This window comes from Ostrinia nubilalis, chromosome 28, assembly GCF_963855985.1.
Source record: "Ostrinia nubilalis chromosome 28, ilOstNubi1.1, whole genome shotgun sequence".
Taxonomy (NCBI): Eukaryota; Metazoa; Arthropoda; class Insecta; order Lepidoptera; family Crambidae; genus Ostrinia; species Ostrinia nubilalis.
The window spans coordinates 3,769,483-3,796,470 of NC_087115.1; the positions used below are offsets into that span (position 1 = coordinate 3,769,483).

General features: G+C 38.5%; 1 protein-coding gene and 1 non-coding gene across 2 annotated transcripts in view; one reads left to right on the forward strand and one right to left on the reverse strand.

The window, feature by feature from the left end:
- Positions 1 to 274: 274 nt before the first annotated feature.
- Positions 275 to 26,988, reverse strand: part of LOC135085332 (cyclin G) — a 37,677-nt gene continuing 10,963 nt past the window's right edge. Inside the window, exons 2-11 of the mRNA XM_063980108.1 lie at positions 17,833 to 17,944; positions 17,079 to 17,266; positions 14,988 to 15,103; positions 14,342 to 14,469; positions 12,658 to 12,830; positions 10,865 to 10,967; positions 9,768 to 9,862; positions 8,167 to 8,292; positions 6,224 to 6,312; positions 275 to 3,710 (exon numbers count right to left, since the gene is read on the reverse strand). Coding sequence (XP_063836178.1) covers positions 3,632 to 3,710; positions 6,224 to 6,312; positions 8,167 to 8,292; positions 9,768 to 9,862; positions 10,865 to 10,967; positions 12,658 to 12,830; positions 14,342 to 14,469; positions 14,988 to 15,103; positions 17,079 to 17,228 — 1,059 coding nt within the window. The 5' untranslated portion in view covers positions 17,229 to 17,266; positions 17,833 to 17,944 and the 3' untranslated portion in view covers positions 275 to 3,631. The remainder of the gene's footprint in view (positions 3,711 to 6,223; positions 6,313 to 8,166; positions 8,293 to 9,767; positions 9,863 to 10,864; positions 10,968 to 12,657; positions 12,831 to 14,341; positions 14,470 to 14,987; positions 15,104 to 17,078; positions 17,267 to 17,832; positions 17,945 to 26,988) is intronic.
- LOC135085563 (U6atac minor spliceosomal RNA) lies at positions 25,220 to 25,309 on the forward strand. Its single transcript, XR_010260165.1, has one exon. It is a non-coding gene; the product is annotated as a U6atac minor spliceosomal RNA (small nuclear RNA).

Below are 26,988 nucleotides of genomic sequence, written 5' to 3' on the forward strand. Positions count from 1 at the left end.
CATGAAAAACTACCTGGACCGAATACTTCAATCCATACAACATTTAGGTACGCATTTGCATTTAGATTTCTAATAAATCTTTAAAACTTTACTGTTTTTTTACTGAACTAGTTTTTACGACCTCTCGTGACCTCCTATAGATGCTTGAGACACACAGATTGAAAAACACTGATCTAACAGATATTAGTAGGTACTGCTAAATTATTTTTGAAGCCTAATAGACATTTGGTCTGTAGGGGCTGTATTGCATAAGGTGTTAAGAAAAACACAAAAATAAGAGTCCCAACTTTTATTCTCATCAATTCGAGATTTCAGATTAACTCGTACACCACAGCAAGCTATCGTACAATACACATAGCGTCAACAAATTGACACAAACACACATTTCATACATGTTCGTACACAACCGGTCGATTGACCCAATATGGGTCGATTAAGTAGTTACAATTAAGTTTTGACCATTTTAACAAATAAGTAGATTTAAAATTAAGAATAAGAATTGGCCAAGAATGTAAAAGAATATTGAACTTGGCAGGACTTTTTAAGCCTTTTAGGTTGATTTAAATTTGAAATTTCATTCAAATATTTATTTACATTTTGACCATTTCTACACGAATGCTTATTATAAACAGATGGTGTCAAGCACAGACAAAATTTTAGGACCTCGAAATACCAACTTTCGTACGAATGAAATTCACACGCGATTTGATTGAACTCGAAATCTTCAAAATCATGCCTTATGCCTGTTACAAATAAGATACATTCTTACGTTTGTGCCAATCTGTAGACGTGCACACACATTACCGATACAAATAGTTTTATAGAACGCTAAATGCAGGAAAAGTTGACAATTTGCAAAAACATCATCAAAAACGATTTTTTATCATTAAATTGTGCTTTTAAAGTTTGATTCGAGACTTGCACTATTTGATAGGCCTCAAGTTTGGGTATAAATAATTGTTTTTAAAACTTTACAATTAAAAATGTAGGACTAGTTCAACATTTAATTACGCTAAAGGTTCAAAAATTGGCTAAACACTAAACACGACTGTATATTTTTCAGTAGTTAATTGATAAATCAACAATGTTAAATTCGTTGGCATACAAAGTATTGAACGTTTACTCGACTGCAGAAAGAAGGCTAATGTTTTAAACTGAGGCCACAAACTGTCAACTTACTGAATACAATTCGAAGAATGATAAATCCCTAGTGATTTTATTAAACTTTTAAACGTATCTCCCAAATGACGTTTTATAAAATATCTGATGACATTCGCATACGAATTGGAACAGAGATTTTTAATTGAAAAAATCAAAATACTTTTACAAGAACTTTGATAACAAAACGAATACATTTTTTGTGAAACTGAAAAAAATAAAATATCTGCTCCAATTAGTATGTATTTTTTTTCTTAGATTTTCACATACAAAATCACTTACAAAATATTCATGATGGAAAATGGGATTTTGATGATAATTATGTATCACAGAGATTGCTGATTTTCTATTTTAACACACATTCCCTTAGAAAAAACCATTCACTTACACTTCCTTCGTTATTTTACGCTTATTGAGAAATACAAAAAAGCAAAAAGGAAAGTAAAATAAAAAGAAATACATGAAAATGCAAATAAAACAAAAACACACATACACTTCTTATTTGCGTAAGAAAAAATATTATTTCAAACATTGAAAAATATTTTTTTGTATTTTTTTTCTAGTTATGAAGTTTTACGCGACCTATGAAAAATATTACCTGAGATCATTTTTTTCGGCTTTTTTTTAATTGATTTGTAATTTTTTTTGTCATTTCTTTGATTAATCTAGATATAATAAGTATCAAATATTAGAATTATTATAACTACAAAATAATAAAGAAATGAAATTATTAATAATGCCAACATACTTTTTCTTACTAAAAAAATGTGAAAGGATAAAAATGAAAATTTTGGAAACTCAATACGAGTTAGTCAAATTAAAGGTGAAAATATATTAATTGTTTTTTTTTATTATTATTATACTAAAATTATTGATACAATGTACTTTATAAAAAAAAACTTCGGTGGACTTGATTTTTTCTTTCCGCCACAGATTTGCAACTGTTTTTTAAAGAGTTGCAACTCTGTGGTGGTAAAATACAACTTGCAAATTCTTATAGAAGAGGAAGGAGACTTACAAACTAAACAATATGGAATATTATTTTAATTTTTTTTTTACTTTTTTCTCATCACAGGACGAACTAAATTCTAACAAGACGACGAATGCTCTCGAACGATTTCAAAAATCAAAAAACAAGCTTAAAAATTACAAATTATAGACGAAACTTAATCATTTTAAATAAAGCTTTACCAGTGTGCGACAACAAACGTCGTCTCGTTGGGAGAATCGCACTCGACTAATCGCATCGTGTCGCAAGTCGCAAATTAGTGGCGTTAACTGATTTTTATATCATTTTTTGAACCAAAAAACGATATAGTACTTCTTACGATGCGATGAGTTTAGTACCGATTTGTTGTATTCAGAATTTGAGAAGACGAAAAAAGATGTCACCTAGAGCATTTAACATATATTTTCGTCATAATTTAAAATACGCAGTTATTAAAAGGCGTATATTCTGAATACAACACTAACAAACATACAAAAGAATTTTATACGCTGTACAAAAATAAATTCCGTTATTATTTTATTAATATTTTCGCTAAACACATTTTGTACAGCGTATCCAAATTCCCGATAATACTCAAAAAAGAACAATTTTTAATTTTTTTTTGTTGAACAAAAATTTTGAAAAAATTGCACCGATCATTTTTGTATTTTTTTTTTTCACTTTTAAAATGTAGAAAAATTACCTAATTAATATTTCTAAATATAAATTAAAAATGCCCGCCGGTTCTAAGCACTTGAAGTTATCAAATTTAACAAAAACGTTTCATGAAAGAGTATGTTTCAATATGTATTATTTGAAAAATATTTTATTTAAATGCCTGAATTAATATAAAAAATGTCAATTTAAATATATAAAGTATAATCATATATTTAGCTATTAAATCTACCATGATATGTCAAAGTGGCATAATTATACGAACTCTCGCATAAAACGTTTTCGTATAAAAATTGAAAGTTTGATCACGGAGTTTTGACTCGTTCAAAATTGGGATCATACATTCACACACCATAGACTATTTAAACAATTTCCATAGACATTTAAAGATAGAGAAAGTTGAATTTAAAAGGCCATAGAGAAACCCTAGTTTTTTTACTATCTTTTATAATAAGATGACAACATCACAAGTGACCAAAATCAATCCCTAATTTTTAAGTGATCCCTATGAAAACAAAATTCCTGATAAGTGTTACCATAGGGGTCACTTAGAAATAGGGTTTGATACTGAAAACGGACATGAGTTTCTTGCGCTGCTTCTACTCAGCACTGGCTGGATGTTGTTAAAAATGCATTTTATTTTGTGATTTTTCCAAAATCATTTGCGCAAACATCATACTTAACTTATCAAATAACATTCTATTCAAATTGTTTAAATCAAAACCATTTCACACATATTTACATCTGAGTCGGAGTATGGCGGCGCAAACACTCGTGACACGTGGCGTGGCGTGACGTGACGTGGCGTGGCTAGTCGCAGTAGACGGGTAGGACGGGGCTCCGAGGCCAGTCGGACATGTCTTCACTTTCGCTGCTCTCACTGCCAGTTCTGTTGAGAAATAATGTAGAATTAGCATAATTTCTTTTAACTTTAAGATGGGTTCAGCAACCCACAACGATAGGATAACTCCTAAAAAAAATATTATGATTATGGTACTTTTTGTAGGGCCTATAAAAGGCAGAGAATAACACCTTAGCGATGTTAAAAATGTTACTAAGACGCTAAGGCGTACTTTTATAAGGTATAAAGGAAATCTGCTATTTGTGTGAAGTATTTATCGAAGCACACTTTTTATTTTCTCTCGGATCCTTAAAAGGTATACGCGAAAAATACGTCATTTTATATAACTAGCGGCCGCCCGCGACTTCGTCCGTTTTACCCCCTTAGGGGATGAATTTTGCAATAGCGCGTCTTATAGTCTTTTCAACCGACTTCAAAAAAGGAGGAGGTTCTCAATTCGACCCGTATGTTTTTTTTTTTTTTTTTTTTTTTTTTTTCTCTTTTTTTCTATGTTTGTTACGCGATAACTCCGCCAATTATGAACCGATTTGAACAAATCTTTTTTCAGCGTATAGGTAATACCTCAAGGGTGGTCCCATTTAAATTTAATAAAAAAAAAAACAACCCCCAGGGGTGGAAAATCGGGGATGAACTTTTTTATACGCAATATCTCCGCCGATTATAAACCAATTTGAACAATTATTTTTTTGTTGCATAGGTATTATCAAAAGGGTGGTTTCATGCGAATTTGAAGAAAATATTTTACCCCCAAGGGTGGAAAATTGGGGATGAACTTTTTTATACGCAATATGTCCGCCGATTATGAACCAATTTATTTTGTAGGGAATATTATTTTACACTAGACATGAAGAATATGGTCTCAATGTACTACCTACCTTCAGTGGTAACATCAAGGTAATAATTAGTTAACTAAAAAGCAAGAAATAAGTAAAATTTTATAAAAAAAAATAAAACCGACTCCAAAAAACCTACACTAAAAAAGTAGAAAAATAATTACTAATTACCTACTTATTTATTAGGACGAATTATTAATATTTATGTAGGTATACCATGATTGATACTTTTGGAGTCGGTGCAGGCAAACTTTACATGTTTCATAATCTTGGCACCGACTCCAGAAGTATCAATCATGGTATACCTACATAAATATTAATAATTCGTCCTAATAAATAAGTAGGTAATTAGTAATTATTTTTCTACTTTTTTAGTGTAGGTTTTTTGGAGTCGGTTTTATTTTTTTTTATAAAATTTTACTTATTCACCTAAGATGATCCGTATGACGTTTCGAGTTTGAAAGATTTAGAGATGTCACATAACTAAACCATAGCGATTTATCTATCGATTTTTTTCGAAGAGTTAGTAAAACCTACTTTTAGAGAAATATTTTGTATAGGTGTTATTTAACAAAAAACATGTTTTTTTTTTAATAACAAATATTATTGTAACAATTTTTTATTGATAATATTCAAATTTCATGGTTCGTGTTCGAAAAAACGATTCCTAAAAAGTACTGGTTCTGTTTCTTAAAATTAAAAACTATTAATTTATTTTTAATGCGTTTATTAAAGTCAATAATCGAAAAATATAGTTGATTTTTGTGATGTTTTTAATAACTAAGTATTCAGTTCAATCGATTAATGAACCGCGAAAATAATCGATTTTATTATACAAGAAATACCCCAGCACTAAATCTATTCCGTTTCACACATTGCGTACATTAAATAAAAAATATTTTTACATCGTATTTAATTAAAATATAATCAATAGACTCAGATTTTACTATATATTTCAAGACAAGGTACCTAGTTATTTTTTTTATTATATTGCTAATAAAATACAAATATTTTTTCAAAAATATTCTGCATATGTAGTATGCGTAATATGGATAACCTTGAAGTGTCATACGGATCATCTTACGTGAAAAAGACTATAGTGAGCACCCACGTTTTAAAAGGAACCCCCATGCAAAATTTGAGACTTCCTAGCACTTGTAGTTTCTGATTTCGTGATGAGTGACATTTCGCTTTTATTTAGGGCCCTCGCCCACGGCGACTTTTTCGACAGCATCGCTACTAACGCGCGTTTAGTCGCATTAATTGCAACTCACTACAGAAGTGATTCCAACGCGCTACTAGCGCTACAGCAGCGCGACTGCATCGCTACAAAAATTCGCCGTGGGCGAGGCCCTTATTAGATATACAGAGTGTTAAGTAAATGGGTATATGAGCCGACACTAGCCCATGTTAACAAGGTCATATAAATGGTATAGTGAAGTCAGAAATTTGATATCATCATTTTTATTTATTTAATTTTCATACAAAATAAATTTTATAAAATCCGATTTGTATGAAAATTTAAATAATTAAAATGAAGCTATCAATTTTCTGACTTCACCATACGATTTATATGACCGACCATGTTAACATGGGCTAGTGTCGGCTCATATACCCATTTACCTAACACCCTGTAGATAGATATACAGCCAATATCTTGAAGTGCACGTGGGTGAAAATAGTATTCTACACAGTAACAGTACACACCTGTTTCGCGTGGGCGTGGCGTCGACAGCGTAGTGTTGTTCCTCGATGGTGGGCAGAAGGGACGTCAGCCGGTCTGTCGGTCGCAGCACCTGCAAGCAAATACATTTAAACATTTGTTTACTCAATGGATAACCTCATTATAGTTCTAAAATGTTGTTTCAGTTAATGGTTACCATGCTGCAAGTGCAGGTTAATAGAGAAGTTTACTATTTCTACTCATTTCATGATTATTTATCGTCCGCTTTGCACTGGAGGGAAATCGAACCTTAACTTCGAACTCCTATGTTCTTCTGATTAATTTCATTGCGGGTCCAATGACAGTTTAACTTTCCCCCGGGACAAACTTGGCCTTCACTGGTTGGGTTATTGGCGGTCAAGCTGTAGATCCTGGCTACACAGGAGTTGCAGCGGTGGGAACGAGAGGTGGGAATAGTCCCGTAAACAAATATGTCCATGCACACAAGTGCTGTGTGGTTCTAGCAAAGTAAAATAGAATCAGGCCACTCTTCCCGTGCCAGCCCGTCTGGCCAGCGTGGGGAGTGTAGGACAAATCCTCCATTTGCCTCTGGTGAATTAGAGGGTCGTGCTCCTGCAGTGGAGACTTGATGACCTGATGACACAGATGCGCGTAATTTGGTAATTCTAAGGGATGAATCTAAGTTTCATTCAAGAATACAATGATTCACGGAATTTTTATATACATATACAGGGTGTCCCGTAATGTAACGTCAAGCCGGAACTGGGTGTTGAGGCAAGTTGTGCTGGTTATCAGAAAAATATAAAAAAAAAATCTATGTGGCATATTTTAAAAATAATAGGCATTTAAAAAAAATCAAAAAATTCTACTCCAGGTGACGGTCCTTTTGCTCGTGTTGCCACAAATCTTCACTTTTTCCAAATTTTTTTTTGTTATGTAACCCTGAATAATGCTTCTCTAAAGAAGAACGGTCATCTGTGACCCAGGCCCGACAGAAACGAGACATACCTCAGTTTTTTTGTCATGTCTTAATTAGTTAAATTATATATTTTTTATATTCGAAATCTATGTATAACACCAAAATATTACACTTTGTTTTTGTTCAGGCGTTATACAAAAACTAATACAAAATGCCTATTTATCACCAAAATTGGTAAATGTATGCACCTAAATGTCTATTACAGCTGCTATGGAATGTATCTAGGTGACCTGGAGATACAGCCGGATTATACAGGGTGGTTATACATATGGAACGATATGTGATCTCACTCGATTATTTCTAAATTATACAAGATATCGAAAAACTAGTTACTGATTCTGAAAGTGCTTCACGAGCTCTTTCAAATGGTACCAATAATTAGGTTACAGATTATGGAAGCTGGTAACATTGAATTTTTGGATTTTGTAACTTCTCGTTTCCACCCTGTATAATCCGGCTGTATCTCCAGGTCACCTAGATACATTCCATAGCAGCTGTAATAGACATTTAGGTGCATACATTTACCAATTTTGGTGATAAATAGGCATTTTGTATTAGTTTTTGTATAACGCCTGAACAAAAACAAAGGGTAATATTTTGGTGTTATACATAGATTTCGAATATAAAAAATATATAATTTAACTAATTAAGACATGACAAAAAACTGAGGTATGTCTCGTTTCTGTCGGGTCTGGGTTTTTTTTGTATGGGGCGTGACCGTTCTTCTTTTTATCAAAATTACAAAACCAGCTGCTCCATCTTGGATGAAAAGGACCGTCACCTGGAGTAGAATTTTTTGTTTTTTTTTTAAATGCCTATTATTTTTAAAATATGCCACATAGATTTTTTTTTATATTTTTCTGATAACCAGCACAACTTGCCTCAACACCCAGTTCCGGCTTGACGTTACATTACGGGACACCCTGTATACGGGATATCTATAGAGACATCTGACGTAGTATATCACGAGTGTTGTTGATGCGTTACCTTGAGCGTGCGTTCCGAGAGTCGCCATACGAGGCGCTGGCGGTGCGGCGCGGCGGCGCGCGCCTCGTATCGGGCCAGCACGCCTCGTACGCGCGCCCGCGCTGCCACTAAGGACGCGTCTGACATCTGCAATTAATATTTACTTATTAATAAAGGTATAACAGCAGCAAAACACAAGATATTATGCAGTATACATTAACAACGCCGTACACTTATCAACCCGGAGTTGTAACCGTATCAACTCGATGCATATTCTGTGTTGACCCTGATTATTACCCCAAAAATGTGTCTTTAAAATGATCTAGTGTCTCTTCTTAAACCGACAGGTATTTTGTGCCTATGTCTGAGAGTCCTCCGCCTGGACATGAGCTCCCCTGGCCTACCTGGAAATCTTTAAATAGACTTCGGACGCAGGTCGGCCGTAGTAAGGACAATCTGTTCAGGTGGGGATTCTTAGATGGCTCAAACTTGGAGTGCAAGTGTGGTTTTGTTCCCCAGTCGACGAAGCACATGTCGTGCCCTGCGTGCCCAAACAACTGCACGCAGGAAGATTTAATGAAGGCTACTGACGACGCCGTTCTTGTGGCGGACTTTTGGGCTGACGCTGTGTAGGTTTGTTGTCGACACAAGAAGAAGAAGGTATAACAACAGCAAAACACCAGACATTCGCAGTATACATTATCAGGGTTAAGAACGTCATACAGTTATCAACCCGGAAAGGAATTGTAACCGTATCAACTCGATGCATATTCTTTGTATGACACTGATTATTACCCCAAAAATGTGTCTTTAAAATGATCCAGTGTCTCTTCTTAAAGCAACAGGTAGTTACGCTTGAGCCAACTTTTATGGTTATAAAACTGTTAAATTGGGATTAATCGCTATCCATGGATTAAAGAGGACACGTGAGTTCATTGTTTGGTTTTATAACCACAAATATTGGTCTAATTGGTCCCAGTGGTTTTGGTGGTTTATTTATTGGGCTTTCAAATAACACCAATATTGATGGGAATTAGAAATTGTGAAAAAAATCGCTATGTCCATAAATCTCAATTTCGATCCATAGTGGGGCACCACAATTGTGTCAGAAGAAAATCTTTAAAGTTATTGTCTCCCGCGACTGTGTGATTTATTTGATGTTGAGTGTAAGCTGTATATTCATAAAATAAAATGTAATCTCTTTCAGTCATCCTAAGGGTAATATCGTACCGGAAAACGCATCGTGGGACGTCCACCCACAAGGTGGACTGACGACCTGATAAAGGTAGCAGAAAAGGCCCTGGATGCAGGCCGCTACCAACCGGGCGATGTGGAAGTCATTGGGGGAGGCCTATGTTCAGCAGTGGACGTCCTGTGGCTGAAATGATGATGATGATGAGCTCGCCTTATGGGTAGACGTCCTATGCTAACCTAGAACCTTGATGCCCCATTGACCGTTAGTCCACCCACAAGTTCGACATTCGACCTCATAAAGGTAGCAGGAAGGCGTTGGATGCAGGCCGCTACTAAGGTCAAGAAATCATTGGGGAGAGCTATGTTCAGCAGTGGACGTCCTGTGGCTGAAATGATGATGATGATGATGATCAGTGGCGTGTACTCACGTGGCAGTGCGCCTGTAGCTGGGCCGCGTAGTCGTAGATGTAGTACGCGTCTTCCGGCACCGCGCCGCTGCGAGACCACTCCACCAGCTGTTGTTCTGTTGCGAGAGAAAACAGGTTAGTATATTACCACAAATCTATATCTATATATATAAAAGAAAGTCGTGTTAGTTACACCACTTATAACTCAAGAACGGCTGAACCGATTTAGCTGAAAATTGTCAGGGAGGTAGTTTAGAGCCAGGAGAAGGACATAGGATACTTTTTATCCCGTTCGAAATAAAAAAAAAGTCTGCTTATATATTGCCATTAAGGCGGAACAAAGTTCGCCGGGTCAGCTAGTTACTAATAACTTACTACTTAACAGATTCCTAACGAAACGACAAATACTGCGCTTTATTTTCAAGCTGTCAAGGGACGCGAGGAAAAATTAACATAATGGTGTGTGAGAATACGTTATGATTGATTTAGTGAAATAAAATATAAAAATGTTTTTTAACGTTCGTCCATTTACAGATCGGAATAAAAATATCAATTACTATTATAACAGAGTTGTTTCGCACTACGCCTACGTTCGAAAAATTTGCAGTATAGTAATTAGTCTTATAAGCGCTTTGGAATATATTCTGTTAGCTTGTAAGATGATTGAATAATAAATAAATAAATAAATAAATATGGTCGAAAGTAGACGTAGAACTATTTTTATAGTAGCTTATGCAATAAATGCGATATCTGCTATCCGATTTCTCTAGTAGTTTTCTAGATCCGTATTTTGATGATTTTGGATCGGACGTAGAGCATACCCGCTCTTTGTATAAAGGGTTAGGGTTGTATAACGAGGCGAAGTTGATAAAACTTGGAGCGAAATCACACGCGAAGCTCAAGACCGAACGCGATGGAGGACTGTGGACGCCCTCTGCCCCATCTTGGGGACATAGGACCTTAATGCTCGTTTTCACTATCAATCCGTAATTTTTAAGTGACCCCTTTGAAAACAAAACTCCCAAGGGTTGGGTTGTTACCCAAGGGGTCACTTAAAAATTAGGGATTAATGGTGAAAACGGGCATAAGTCAAGTAAGACATAAAGGTGTGCGCTCACCAATCTTGTGGAAGACGAGCACTAGAGCGAGCTCGGACGCGCGAACGTTCGCGCACGCCGCGTCGCACACAGCAATCTCCACCAGGTTGACTAATTCGCTCTCCTGCAACAACAATAATAATTATTAATAAATAAGTTGTGGACATAAAGTACCATAAAACTATTTTCAAATAGACCCGCAAATCGTTTCAGCCAAATGACGTCCACTGCAGAACAAAGGCCTCCCCCAAGGTTTTCCACAATGAACGGTCCTGCGCTGCCCGCATCCGGGCTCTTCCCGCGACCTTTACCAGATCGTCGGTCCACCTAGTAGGCCTGCCCACGCTACGTCTTCCAGCCCGTGGTCGCCACTCGAGAACTTTCCTGCCCCAACGGCCATCGTCTCTACGAGCTATGTGACCCGCAAATAATTAATTCATTTTCTTTTCATTTCAATCTGCCTCTTCCGCGCCGCCACCGCTCGCAAAATTCGAGGTAGCGGTCTTGGACAGAGACAATGTGTGCTAGAGAGGTGAGAAAGAGAGAGGAACAGGGAAGAGTGAGAGAGGAATGGGAGAGAGCGAGAAAGGAATGGGAGAGAGTGAGAGAGGAATGGGAGAGAGTGAGAGAGGTATAGGAGAGAGTGAGAGAGGAATAGGAGAGTGAGAGAGGAATGGGAGAGTGAGAGAGGAATGGGAGAGTGAGAGAGGAATGGGAGAGAGTGAGAGAGGAATGGGAGAGAGTGAGAGAGGAATAGGAGAGAGTGAGAGAGGAATGGGAGATAGTGAGAGAGGAATAGGAGAGTGAGAGAGGAATGGGAGAGAGTGAGAGAGGAATGGGAGAGAGAGAGAGAAATGGGAGAGAGTGAGAGAGGAATAGGAGAGTGAGAGAGGAATGGGAGAGAGTGAGAGAGGAATAGGAGAGTGAGAGAGGAATAGGAGAGAGTGAGATAGGAATAGGAGAGAGTGAGAGAAGAATAGGAGAGAGAGACGAATAGGAGATAGTGAGAGAGGAATGGGAGAGAGTGAGAGAGGAATAGGAGAGTGAGAGAGGAAAGGGAGAGAGAGAGAGAGGAATGGGAGAGAGTGAGAGAGGAATAGGAGAGAGAGATAGAAATAGGAGCGTGAGATAGGAATAGGAGAGAGTGAGAGAGGAATAGGAGAGTGAGAGAGGAAAGGGGAGAGTGAGAGAGGAAAGGGGGAGAGTGAGAGAGGAAAGGGGAGAGTGAGAGAGGAAAGGGGGAGAGTGAGAGAGGAATAGGAGAGTGAGATAGGAATAGGAGAGTGAGAGAGGAATAGGAGAGTGAGATAGGAATAGGAGAGTGAGAGAGGAATAGGAGAGTGAGAGAGGAATGGGAGAAAGTGAGAGAGGAATAGGAGTGAGAGAGGAATGGGAGAGAGTGAGAGGAATGGGAGAGAGAGAGAGGAATAGGAGTGAGATAGGAATAGGAGTGAGAGAGGAATAGGAGAGAGTGAGAGAGGAATAGGAGAGAGTGAGAGAGGAATAGGAGAGTGAGAGAGGAAAAGGAGATAGAAGCGGGGGAAGACGAGATAGAAAATACAGGGGGGAGATATAGTCTGGTCTGTGAGCACGTAAAATTTTGTCCAATGACCCCAAGCTACCCATCCTTATCGCTCGCGCGTAATTATGTTGCCGTCGCGCTCGCACACTCACTGCGGGCGCCCGTCGCACAGTCGCGACAACAATATAATTACGCGCGAGCGATAAGGATGGGTAGCTTGGGGTCATTGGACAAAATTCTACGTGCTTACGGACCGGGCTTTAGATATACGGCAGAGCTTAACCTGTCCCACCGGCGACTCGGCCCCCACTTGTCGGGCCGCGTCGGCGACCAGAGCGCGGACCAGCTTCGCCCACTCCAGCACGCTGACGCAGCGCGTGCCTTTAGCCAGCGCCAGCTTGTCCACGATGACGCGCGACATGCGAGTGACGTCACCCGCGGTGCACGCCGACTGGGAGATTGATACTGGCGACAAAAAAATAATGAAAACGTAATTAATTTAATTAATAACAGTAGGTAAGTACATGACAAAAAAAAGAAACTGTGCCAAAAGCCCTCGCACATGTGATATTAGTGCAGCGGTTCCCAAACTTATTTAGTCTACTGCCCACTTTGAGAATAAATTCTTTTTTAGCGCCCCCCATTTTTGTAGTCAAGGGTCGAGCTTAGTCGATGTCTAAGAGTCCTCCTAGTAGATGACGCCTCCCAAGCCTCTACACAACGTCCCAATTTTTTTTCTGGGTCTCTTACCGCCCCCCTTTAAGCCTGCAGCGCCCACAAGGGGGCGTTATCGCCCACTTTGAGAAAGACTGATTTAGTGAGACGATTCTAAACCGTTAAGTGGCAAAAATCCTAAAATAACCCAGTATATTCCACTTAAAATGTTACAAGTAGGCCGATTGAGCACAAACATGATTAGACTTAATTTTATTTTGTGCTGCAGTCCTGTATTAGGTGAAAAAATACTGATCATTCGTTTCAATTCAGCCAAACGACGTCCACTGCTGGACAAAGGTCACAACGAATCGGTCCTAGCCTTGCTCTGCCCGTATCCAGGCACTTCCCGCGACCTTTACCAGATCGTCGGTCCACCTTGTGGGAGGCCTGCCTACACTACGTCTTTCAGCTCGTGATCGCCACTGGAGAACTTTTCTGCCCCAATGGCCATCAGGTCTAGTCCTCTATTAGGTGATGAGCTATTTGCTTTGAAATGGGATTTTTTATTTCTGTATTGAAGCCAGTTCCGAAATCTCTTGCTACGAAGTCCGAAGCAATTTACTAGAAAGAGTGATTTACACAAGTTCAATACAAGAAACAAATATAAACTTGCCGTTCCAAATTTCAGACTGCACAAGATTGGTAATTCATTTATGGGGAAATGTATTAAACTTTTCAATAGATTACCACAAACTGTTGTAGAATTGCCCATTCATAAATTTAAAGCACATATCAAAAGCACCTTAATGAAAAAGGGCTACTATAAAGTTGATGATTATATAAAAGACTAGCGGCCGCCCGCGACTTCGTACGCGTGAATCCTGTTTTTCCCGCTAATTCCCGTTCCCGTGGGAATTTCGGGAATTCCTTTCTTAGTGCACCTCTACGGTACCTAAGCTACGTCCCTTCCAAATTTCAAGTGCCTACGTTTAGCCGTTTAGGCTGTGCGTTGATCTGTCAGTCAGTCAGTCAGTTTCTCCTTTTATATATTTAGATAAAAATGTTTGGAATGTTTAACTACCTAGCTCGCATCAATACTTACGACTATAATTTGTATATTTTAAAGACTGTAAACCCTTGAAAAGGAGGCTGACAATAGTGACTGAGTTTCTTGCGCTGCTTCTTCTCAGCACTGGCCCATTTATTGTCCCGAAGCAGTGGTAGGGTTAATATTGGGACATGTAAAAGTGCTTTTAAAAGCCTATTTGCAAAAATAAATGAATTTTATGAAGGGGATGATGATGATGATGATGACTCACCTAATTCCTCAACAGAAACGGTCCTCGGCTGTCGCGTTTGCTCAGCGAACTCGTCGATGGCGATGTTCATACATGACACAGTGATGCACGGCACGTGGCACGGACGCACCTTCATCTTCGTGAGGAACCTAGAGACAAAGGTAGTTTTGCAGTTGGAATTTATGGTGTTGTGTACTAAGTAAGTGTAAATGTAAGTAAAGTAAAGTAGTGAGGAGACGGTGTGGTTTTTACTTTAGTTCTTATAAGAGTTTACTTTCTGTCAAATGTAATTATTTTCTGGTTATTTTGGTATTTGTTGTTATCGTGACTATTTCAGAGTGATCCAGCCATCACTTCATTCAACTCGTGTGACTATTACAGAGTTATCCAACCAACGCTTCCCTCAGGTTGACTCGACTATTCGCGAGTGATCCAGTCATCACTTGCCTTAGCTCGCGTGACTATTTCTAAATATAACCCAGTCAGTCATCATTCCACACAGAGCTACTATTGCCGAGTGACCCAGCCTTCGCTTCTTTCAGCGTGACTATTGCAGAGTGATCCAGCCATCACTTAGCTCGCGTGCGTTTTACCAAATAGCTCAGCTATCACTTCGCCCAGCGTGACCTTTACTATTACCAAATGGCCCAGCCATCGCTTCGCTCACCTGTCGAACAAGTTGATGGCGTGCACTAACACGCTGGCCGGCAGATCGAACCACACCTTCAGGCATCGTAACACGTGCGCAGCGCCGTCGCGAGCGCCTGTCGTCACCTCTCCATTCTGTAACAACACATTGCTATTAGAATAATAGTAAATAAACCACTGAATAATAGTCCTATTCGATTAGTTTACAATGGAAGGAAGTCAATCCTTAACTTTGTACTATTCAGGATTAATTTCGCTGCGGGTGATCCATCACTCAGCGCGACTATTACTGAGTGGCCCAGCCATCGGTTCGCTCAGCTCGCGCTAGGTACTTTTGAATGCAGTTCTCTGTCTTTTAAAAAAATAAAGGATTTTTTTCTTTGAGTAAAATTCTATCTAAGGCATTAAGAGTACTTTCCCTCCAGGTGGCATTACTAAATTCCACCCTGTATAATAAAAATATTGAGTATTAAACTACGACTTTGCATGTACACAAGGTAGTATTTACATTAAAATTTATTATTAATGTAAAACACACAATACAAGGATGTTCAACTTAGCAAATGAACTTCTTTAGATTCTAGTGCAAATATTAATTCAATTGAAAAAGTGCGCGTTCGAATACAATAAAGTGCAACCTTCGAAGTATAAACGCGATTTTGCAAGGTAAAATGGAAGGTTAACATTAATAATAATAATATGCATAACGACGCAATTAATAGGTACTATTGTTGGTAAATTAAGAGGTATACTAAAAATATTAAAAATTCTACTGAAGGTCTAGCGTTTAACCCAGTCAGTCATAGTCAGTCATTTATTCCATTATAAATAACATTATCGAATTCGGGACAGAAAGTTTTACTCGTCTGTTAATACTTAACGACTACAGGGTGTTAGGTAAATGGGTATATGAGCCGACACTAGCCCATGTTAACATGGGCATATAAATGGTATGGTGAAGTCAGAAATTTGATATCAACATTTTTTTTTTTAATTTTCATACAAAATCAATTTTATAAAATCCGATTTGTATGAAAATTAAAATAATTAAAATGAAGATATCAATTTTCTGACTTCACCATACCATTTATGACCATGTTAACATGGGCTAGTGTCGGCTCATATACCCATTTACCTAACACCCTGTATAGGTGACGGTTAAAATAAGGTGGTGCAACTCACTCAGCCTAAGTATTATTGACAACAGACAAAACTCTCTTCAATTCGTTAATATTTTACGTACGCACGTAAAAGTTTAAACAATAACAAATAAACAATACTCTTCCGTCACATGTGACCTATTAACGTTCACAATGCATTGACGTCAACCCCTTGCTTTGAGTTATAGTATCAAGATGTTTTTCTATTTCAGATGGCCATAAAATTTACGTTCTGCTGGTGGTCTGAGACAAGTCTATGTTTGTTGTAAAGGACATGTGTGTCATTTAGGTCATAGGATTTAAGTTTTTGTATTTATTGTAAAGGACTACACATGTGTTGGGCCTCACGTTAATCCAGCGACATCATGTATAGATTTCATGTAGGGACACAATTCGGAAAAGTCATCCGGCTAAGAGGACCAAAGTAATGGACAGTAAACTGAAGAACAGACCAAAGGATTAAACGTTTTCTCGAGTCTATCTACTTGATGGCTTCATAATAGTCGCAGGCAGCGGCTGAATGACAAAAAAGACCGTACTTTTTAGAATCTTACTTCTCCTGTCCCTCCTTTGTATCGTGGCACCATTTTGTCTCATGATCCCCTTTTTGTCTGGTGGTACTAATAGTAATTTGTCTTTTACGCCCGTATTCACAAACGATGCTTGCTTAAGTGAAGCAGAAAATCGTACGCAAAGCGTTGAATAGAGCTCTGTCATTGGTTCGTGTGTCACCCTGTAAGCCCACACGCACTGTGAGACCTCATAGTAATGTTTGTGAATACGGGCGTTAGTCCCCTTTGTCTAACAGTCCCCCTTTTGTCTAACGGTCCCCATTAGGTTAATTGACCCCGTCTCTTGGTCCTTCTTAGCCTCATGTTACTACTTTGTCTTATACTCCCCTTTGTCTAACAGTCCCCCTTTTGTCTAACGATCCCCCTCCCGTGTCTCACCTCAGACTCGCCGGGCAGGCACAGCCGCGGCTGGAACTTGTGCTCCAGCAGCAGGTACTCCGCCAGCGCCGGGTATAGTCGCTCGCCCGCGGCCTGCGAGCAGGACGCGCCTTCGTCAGCATCCGGGTGCCCCGCGCCCGCTCGAGACATGATCGGGAGTGCGGAACGAGCGGAGGGTGAATCGGCACCTGTGAATGGTTTTGGGGTTAATGGGGAGGTTTTATAAGATGAGGTTGGTTTTGACTAGATGAATGATAATGATGTCTGTTGTTTGAAGATGATAGCTGAAATGATTGTGGTAGTTTTTCTAGGGCATTCCCCAGTCATCTAAAAGTCTTTGCTTAATTTGAGACCTTAGAATCTAAGGCTTAGATTAAACCTTCTCAGTAACAATTAGGTACATGACATCTTTCATTCGGTCAACAAGCTATATGTTCCGCACCTTTGGAGTCTATTGTACATGGAGTTTTTGTGGAAATTGACTGTGATTAAGTAATTTTATGAGAATTCCAAGTTATTCCAGACCCATAAAACAGTTGATATAATAAATAGGCTAAGTTACATCACCTTATTTTAACCGTGTCTATAACCAATTTGACAGACCTTTGAGTTTGTTCAAAATAAAGTAAGATGGTGCAACCCAGCCAAACAATAGCAAACACAATAAATTAATAATTCAACATGTTTCTGAAACATGCATAAGCTCACCATTCTAAAAACAGCGAACTAAATGAAAGAATAAAAAGCGTCATACCTAAGCGTAGAGGAGCAGGCAGCGGCCGAATGTCGTTGTGTGTGCCCGCGCCGATCCCCCCACGGCTCGTCGTCCCGACGGTTTGAGCGACCGGGCGCGGAGGCCCTAGTACCTGACCACAAGAGACGCTTGTCAGCGCAACGCAGCGGGAGCCGCCGAGCGCTGGGTTCGTTTTTGTTTGGGACGACAGTTTGCGAGGATAAGGATATCGTCTAGGTATACGAGTTGGATAATGGGAGATTTCGGGGGAGATTCTTTGGATTTATTGAAAAGGGTGATGTGTTATTCCAATAGGAGGACTGAGGAGTGGTTTGGAGTAGATATTATTAACCAGTTATCGAGATTATAAGTAATCAAATGTTGATGGGGATATGGTGAAAGTCTTTCACAGGATCAAGGATTAGGATCGCTCAAAACAGGTTACCGGAGACCAATGTCTTGTTGAAAGACAATTGCCCAGCCACCTAGCGCCTCTCGGTGACAAGTCAGATACGTACAGGTGTGGTTGAACACAGCTATAGGCCAGTACACTGTGCTCACGATCGCGAAACACAGGACAGTAAAGCTTTGGAGAAACTTTAAAATATAGCCACCGGTCTTTTCCCTCAACCCGCTAGTATACACCGGGTGTTACACCCTTAATACTATATTTATGTGAACCGTCGAAGGTTCCTCGCAGCAAGCGAGACGGGTTTCTTCACAGGGATATCAACAAAATACAAAATTTATTTCAGTAACCTGTAAAATTATGATATTGTACGTTCACAAACTAGAATAAACACAACCTTGTAGAATTGTTAGTCATCTACCAGTATTGAGGATCATCGAGTGTAATTATAATTATTAAAAAATATAAAACCTTACATCAGAAAAAGATTTATCTAACATCTATAAAAATAGCCCGTGCGTGAAGTTTTCCAGGATGCGAATAAGATAATAATATTATGCTGACAATTTACACAAATACATCATGATGAGAATTTTTCTTCGTCTTACATAATCTAAATCCATCTTACGTCACTCAAAGATAGTGTAACTTTATTCATCATAATAATAACATTTATTTTACCTTCGATATTCCAAGCACTCATTTTGCACGATATCTGGCATAATATTGTTTACGTACAATTTACCCATTTTCATCAACACGAGATAAAGATAAATAAAATTTATCAGATATTTTCACAAGTTACACGTCCGATAATTCGTATTATACTGACAATCACTTAAATAACCAAAAACGAACTTTAAACAAACACATTGCTATCCACGTGCGCGATTCAAGATAGCAAAATATGAGGACTTATCAAAAATTAAGCGTAATTCCGAGGCAACCTTGTAATTATCATCTATACTATAATATTATAAATGCGAAAGTGACTCTGTCTGTCTCTCTTTCACGCCTAAACCACTGAACCGATTTTGATGAAATTTCGCATGGACATAGTTTGAGACCCGGGAAAGAACATAGGATAGTTTTTATCCCGGTTTATGAAACAGGGACGCGCGTGATAAAATTTTTCTGTGACAGACAAAATTCCACGCGGGCGAAGCCGCTGGCGGAAAGCTAGTTGTAAATATGTTACAGAACTTACAGAGTTGTATTGACGTATTTAATGCAAATTAGCAGGCAACCTTCGATTTACAGTTAAGGAGATTTAACATTTGTTTACTTTTAATAGATGAGGAATTAAGGCTTGTTCCACGGATATATCCCGTTTTTTGTAGGATTCCGTTTAATATAGTAGTACAGTCTTGATTTCATATTAGTCCTCACATGAACTTTTCGTTTGCAATGTCCTGCAAAAAACCGTACCGTTTAATTTGAACCCACATCTATGTTGTTCACATGACAGTCCAGTTTGCATTTCTGGATCCTGCAAAACTGGATAGCCGTAGGAACAAGCCCTTACTTTGCAGTTTTTGAAATAAATGTTTTTTTTTTAACTCGCTATAAAGATTATATCATTATAATGTAATAATACAACATTATTATTGTAGAAAGTTATCGCTTTTCTTCAAGATCAAGTGTAATAACCGTTACATTAAGGGTACATGACTTGTGTGATAACAGTTTCAAAATATTTACCAGCTTTGTTTATAATCTATGCGTGACGCAAATAAGTGACGCCAAAGTGTTATTTTTCGAGAATGTAACAAAAGAGGTTTACACATGTTTTATTTTACAAACTTTTCCGGTTTTAAGACTTTGTTTCTATAAAAAAAAGCCCAGCCAAAGCATACTAGGTAAAATATTTTGCAAATAGAGATTCAATTGAAGATTGTATGTATAGGCTAATAGCACAATTAATTCAGCTTTAACATTTTTGTTGTTAAATAGCAGTTAGTTCAAATACATAAAAACGCCTCAGTGTTTAGCCTTTTTTACGGGACTATTCCCACCGCTGCAACTCCTGTGTAGCCAGCCATCTTGACCGCCAATAAAAACCCAAGCAGTGAAGGTCGTTTGTCTCGGGGGAAAGTTAAACTGTCATTGGACCCGCAACGAAATTCATCAGAACACAGGAGGAGTTCGAAGTTAAGGTCCGACTTCCCTCCAGTGCAAAACGGATGACAGGAGACAAAACAAAGGTTTCACTTGTATACTTTATGGGTTGTAAAATAAATACATTTATCTACAGAAAGTTAAAAAAAGTGAGGACTTCTAACTCGCAGCTCTGTCAAGTCTATCGAAGAAAACAACATAAAAACAAGTAAAAATAGCGTATGCGCAAAGCTAGTGGGCGGAAGTTTCTAAAATATCAGCAATGACCTAACATACGGATTACGGAACGCTAGCGACCTTAGATTTGTTTTAAAACGTAAAGGCCATAGCGTACATGGTCGCTGTCAAGGCAGCATGATAAATAAGCGAATACAGCGCCATTAGGAAGGTCTGATAGACCCGCATAGAGATTTAGCCTCCAGACAAGGATAAAAACCTAATTGATATGCTAAATCTCTGTGAGATTCACTTTGTATGGATCAAACAAAAGATTGATCTATGATATGGAAAAAAACATTTAAGTATGTTTATATCCGTTGTCTAGTACCCATAGTACAAGCTTTACTTAGTTTGGGACTAGAGCTGCAGAGTAAAATGTCCAAGGATAAGTATTTATTTATTTTATTTCTTCTGCTAAGTGCATTTTTCTTACAGAATCCAAATTCTGAAAAATTGAAGAAAAACGATACGACCAATCGACCATACTCCCCATTGCAATATACTGATTTTACTGATGACAGTAATTTGTATGGATTAAGTACCTTTGATATTTCGATTCTTAACGAAATGTTAATGACATTTTTAACAACTATTACGAAAAATTCCCAAGGATTTTTTTATTTCCTTTTCAAATCAAGTGTAAAGTTTAGATTTGAATAAATATTTTTCTATCCCAGACTCATTAGAATACTCGCACGACTATGATCGCAGTAGCTATAGTTAGACAAGAACATCGTGTTTGCTATGACATGCGCCAAACAACGTGACAGCTATTTCGTACAAATTATTACAAAATACTGCTCGGGACTATTCCCACTTTTCGTTCCCACCACTGCAACTCCTGTGTAGCCAGGATCAACAGCTTGATCGCCAATAACCCAACCATTAAAGGTCAAGTTTGACCTGGGGGAAAGTTGAACTGTCATTGGACCCGCAACGAAATTAAACAGAAGAGTATAGGAGTTCAAAGTTACGGTTCGACTTCCCTCCAGTGCAAAGCTGGTGACAGACGGAAAAAAATTTGAACTGCTTATTGATAAATATTAAACCACTTTAACCATTTCCTCCAATAAAACCAGACTAGTTAAATATAAATGAAGTAAGTTGTTTACTACATGTGTAAGGCACAGTAAGGGTTATCGAACTTTTATTATTTCATTGTCTAAAACCGAGGGTAGTACAGCCAGCTACAAAAGTTTATTAGGTTTCTGTCGTTTACTACATAATATGTGTAAGGGAAAAACTTGACCTTCACTGGTTGGGTTATTGGCGGTAAGCTGTAGATACTGGCTACACAGCTGCACAGGAGTTGTAGCGGTGGGAACGAGAGGTGGGAATAGTCCCGTAAGGGTTAACCAACTTTTATTATTTTATTATTGTCTAAAACTGAGGGTAGGTCCCAAGACAAGGCAGTATGTGGATCTTATTCCTCAAGACATAAAGGTCAATCAATAGTGTTAAGTGTGTAGGGCTTAGCAACAGTCGGCGTCATGATGATGACGTCAGTGAATGAATAAAACGTACAGACGACTGCACGTCAAGGTAAACCTATAGTTCTTATGTAGTTGAAATAAGAGCTATTTTTGTAACAAAAATGTTGTCTCATGTGCTCTTGACTATACTACAGTACAATTGGTTCATTTTTCAACGCAAAGTCAATAAACAATGATTATTTTATTTATTTCTTCCATTTTTCAATCTTTAACGTGTCAATATCACTTTTCACAGAACAATCAGAGCCAGAACAATCAATTTTAAACTTTATCAACACGTCATAAAGTACAATAGATGGAACAATAGGATATTATAGTCCACAATTTCACCATTGTTCTGATGAAAATTAGTATTTACGTAAGCGAAGATATCTAGCAGTTGATAAATACGTAGCAGGTGTATCAATACGCATTGGAGATAGTTTTGTTTGAACCTAATGTAGTCCACTGCTGGACAAAGACCCCCATGGATTTAGACGACTGGTCCTGCAATGCCCACATACAGGTGCTTCCAGCGACCTTCACCAGATCGTCGGTCCATCTAGAGAAAGGCTGCATACACTGCGTTTTACAATACGTGGCCACTCGAGAACTTTTCTGACCCAATGGCCAGTTCTTCGATATGTGCCCCGCCTACTGCCACTTACGTTTTGCGATTCCGCGGGCTATGTCGCGTTGGAGTAAAAGTCATTGTCAATTTGTTGCCGAAGCAGTCGTCAAAATGAACCTGACAAGCAATATTCAAGAACATTCTTTGAGAACTACAAGCTCTTACAGCACGTCAATGCAATGCACTTTGGACTTTAAACTTTTGAATTTAAGGTTAAAAGTTCTAGATTTAAGGTTCAAAATGAAAGAGTTGTTTTGTAATTTTGTAGCAAGATGATGAGCTATCTACTACATGAGTGATAACGGGACTACTCCCACCTCTCGTCCCCACCGCTGCAACTCCTGTGTAGCCAGGATCTACAGCTTGACCGCCAATAACCCAACCAGTGAAGGTCAAGTTTGTCCCGGGGGAAAGTTAAACGTCATTGGACCCGCAACGAAATTAATCAGAAGAACATAGGAGGAGTTCGAAGTTAAGGCTCGACTTCCCTCCATTGCAAAGCGGAGTGATAGTCACTTACAGTAAAAATGATTGAAGGCTATCATATCAAATGTCTCATAGGTATAATGACACACAGGGGCACGGCCCGTTCACGCCTAATAATACGAATATACCTTTATTTTTACGATAGTGTGGTTATAAATGAAGCGATATCACTCGATCATAACGACTGTGTGTGATTGTCACATGTACATCACACGTTTTAATTGCAAAACAGTACTTGTTATAACGATATAAGGCATATAGTGGTAATCTTGATTTGCTGTAGTCTGTACAAGTAGTTAATACTATAATGTAATTGTAGGAGCTATTGACGTCAGAGTTCATGCATGTTACATGCAATCTGAGACGTTATTAACAGCCGATTATAAACTATTTATTCAAGTGTAGCCAATGGAGCGGGTCTAATGACAGTTTAACTTACCCCGGGACAAACTTGGCCTTCACTGGTTGGGTTGGCGGTCAAGCTGTAGATCCTGGCTACACAGGAGTTGCAACAGTGGGAACGAGAGGTGGGAATAGTCCCGTTAGCCAACAGAGTTTTGATGCAAAATCTCAGGAACTACTGGTCCACTTTGAAAATCATTTGTGCTAGATAGTCCATTTATCGAGGAAGGCTTTAGCCTATAATATCACTAAACAGCCAATAGGGCGGAGTAGTTAAAAAAAATATTTTCACGCGTACGAAGTCGCGGGCACAGCTATTCCACTGCTGCTGTGTGGAGTCGGCTACGTACGAACTTGCACCTTTAAACTAAAATCTCCACAATAATAATAAGTTAAGGTTAGCTTGATGTACTGGTCTTTCATCTAGTTTTCAAACGTTTACAAGAAGCAGTGAGTTGAAATTCACTGTTTATTTGAAAACTAAAACATCCACAAATAAATATATTTTCAGTATAATTCAAAATGGGGTCACCACTGTAAATAGGCCCGACCGTGATTCGAACCTTCACCACGTGAGGCCAGAGGCAGCCGTGAACACCAACAAGTCATCGACCTTTTACGTAAACGATACATATTATCGACCACTGGAGCGGCGCGTGCGCATAACGTTCGTAAACATGATAATCTGTTCTAAATCTGACACTAATATTTTTCAAAACTACCCACTCAAAGTCGTTTTATAGTAGGGGTTCTGAAGATTGTTCTGACTCTTTTTAAAGTTATTGGGTCTAAAATGGATCCTTATTGTGTACCTAATGTGCGCTAATATTTAAAACTTTCGCGTTCCATTTCAACTAAGATAGAAAGACACTAAGACCCGTGTCTTTCTATTATAATGTGCGCTAATGTGGTAAAGCAAATAATTGAGTATTGAGTTAACCTGACTGAAGTGAAAAACATCTTTTTAGACGATCTGCTAACTTCCTAGGATATACTTCCAAACCAGCAGGAGCAACTTCTAAAGATTGCGCAACGTTTGCGTAGATATCGCGAAGTTAAGATATACCTAGTATCTAAAATAGTAATTTCAACTTGTTTATAAATAACTATTTCATTCAACACCTTTTAACATGTCGCGGATTTTGAATAGAGATCCTGGCTTGAACGTGCTGATTTTCTACATAAGTCTATTATAATGCCTATGTACGAGTAAGAAGTTATAAAGTTTTCTCAACGGAGGCCCACTTCTCCACCTTTTTTGCCTTCAAAGAGCACCCCGTTTCAGTTTCAGTAAAATGAATACCGTTCCACTCAACGTCCGAACAGATATCTGAAGCATTCTTGCGTCGCTACCCGCGTTTTACTAGTGAAAGTCACGCATGCGCTAAACAACGCCCGTTCTCACGAGGAGCAAAAAATCATTTACGGATCGCTAAGTCCGTATCTGATTAAGCTAATTTGACATTCCTGGAAATACGAGTCCAAGAATTGTGGGAAAGTTTCAAATTCTTGGAAAAAACCGCGTCCATGTCTGTGGGAAACTTGCAAGCATTGGGAAGGGAATTGAAGAATTGCCGATGAAAGGGTCTATTCACTTTGATCACCTGGATTTGATCACCCAGGTGATCGAAGTGGACCGATTATAGCATGTTGGGGAGTCCTATATTCCAGGTGTCTACTGAAAGGAAACTGTTAGCACTCCCCTTGACAAGGATGGAACACATTATGGTTAAGGAAGGCTCAACTTGACCACATTTTTTAGAAAGAAGGACATTCGTGGCTGTTTTAGTAGATGTGTAGACCCTGCCCTTCTAATAAAGGCCTAGCAATGAGCTATATTTGGCTGACAATTGGAAATGTAACAATAAAATGAATATTCAGATGCTTTTCAGATGAAAGTTCAATAGATTTATGAGAACTACTTGAACTTCTGACTGCAAAACCATAATTTTTGAAGATAGAATTCAGAAGGAGCAAGATAATAATGCTATCTCAGACGATAAATTATTATCTTCTACACCAGCGGTTCCCGAATGGTGGTCCGCGGAACCCTGGGGTTCCGTGGAAAGGCCGCAAGGGTTCCGTAAAAAATATTATCCCACGTTTCGTGACCCACGTTGTTCGCTCGCACCGACTTGTTTACGCACAAGGGAGGGGCAGGGCGTGCGGGGGGAGTAGTACGGGGGTTCCGCTAGGAAAAGTATAATCAATTAGGGTTCCTTGGCAAACAAAATTGGGAAACCCTGTTCTACACTATCTAGATCAGGTCGATCTATTTACTATTTAACAAATTTACAAATTAACTGCCGTTATCAACTAAATTCAATTACGCTGGTCAAAACAACATAATTATGAATGCAGCGATTACCGGAACGTCGAACCCAGTTAAGTAACAAACAAAACATTAGAAAGTGGAACCTTTACGTGATAATAGTACATAATTATGTGCATATGAAGCTGTGTAGTTAAAATCTTTACTACTTTTATAAAGCTGAAGAGTTTGTTTGCTTGAACGCGCTAATCTCAGGAACTACTGGTCCGATTTGAATAAATATTTTTGTGTTGGATAGCCCATTTATCGAGGAAGACTTTAGGCTATAACATCACCCTACAGCCAATAGAGGCGGAGTAGTAAAGAAAATTTTGCAGAAACGGGATATCATTCAAACTATTTTCACGCGTAGAAGTCGCGGACACAGCTAGTGTATATTTATGTCTGTATGTGCACGGCTGATGCAGCATTTTTGAAAACATGAGAAATTTTGCTACGATTGCAATATTTCTGCAATTTTGCTTACGTGATTCTGAAAATTCTCTCTAGTGTCCCTAATCTGAAACCTTGCTTATTTTTTTCCACTAGTAACATAGCATTACATCGTCGCCACTTCAAATTCGTTCCTTAGTTGCCTTACTACATAGTGTGAACATCTGAATATCAAGCAGTTGCACAATTAGTTTGTTGCCCAAACAATAACCGTTTAGGTGCGTCCGCGCATCTTATGAAACGCACGTTTGGCGTACAATTAAACGCTTTCTAAAAATAACGCATTTATTAGCCAATTATGCTTTTGTATTCTATTTAATTAGAAAGAAGAAATTTCGGAAGATATACGGTTTTCAAAGCCAGTGTCTCGTATGTTCGCCCAGCAATTTATTATGGTAGTTTATGTTTTATAGGACTCATGCCACTCGTTCCCACCGCTGCAACACCTGTGTAGCCAGGATCTAAAGCTTGACCGAAAATAAAAACCCAACCAGTGAAGCTCAAGTTTGTCCGGGGGAAAGTTTAACTGTCATTGGACCCGCAACGAAATTAATCAGAAGAACATAGGAGGAGTTCATTGCTAACTTCATAAAATCAGCACAATGCTACCAGCCGAAACAGTTTTCACACATAACTGTTCATGGGAGTAGCAACCTCAATTTGGCAAGCGTTGCTA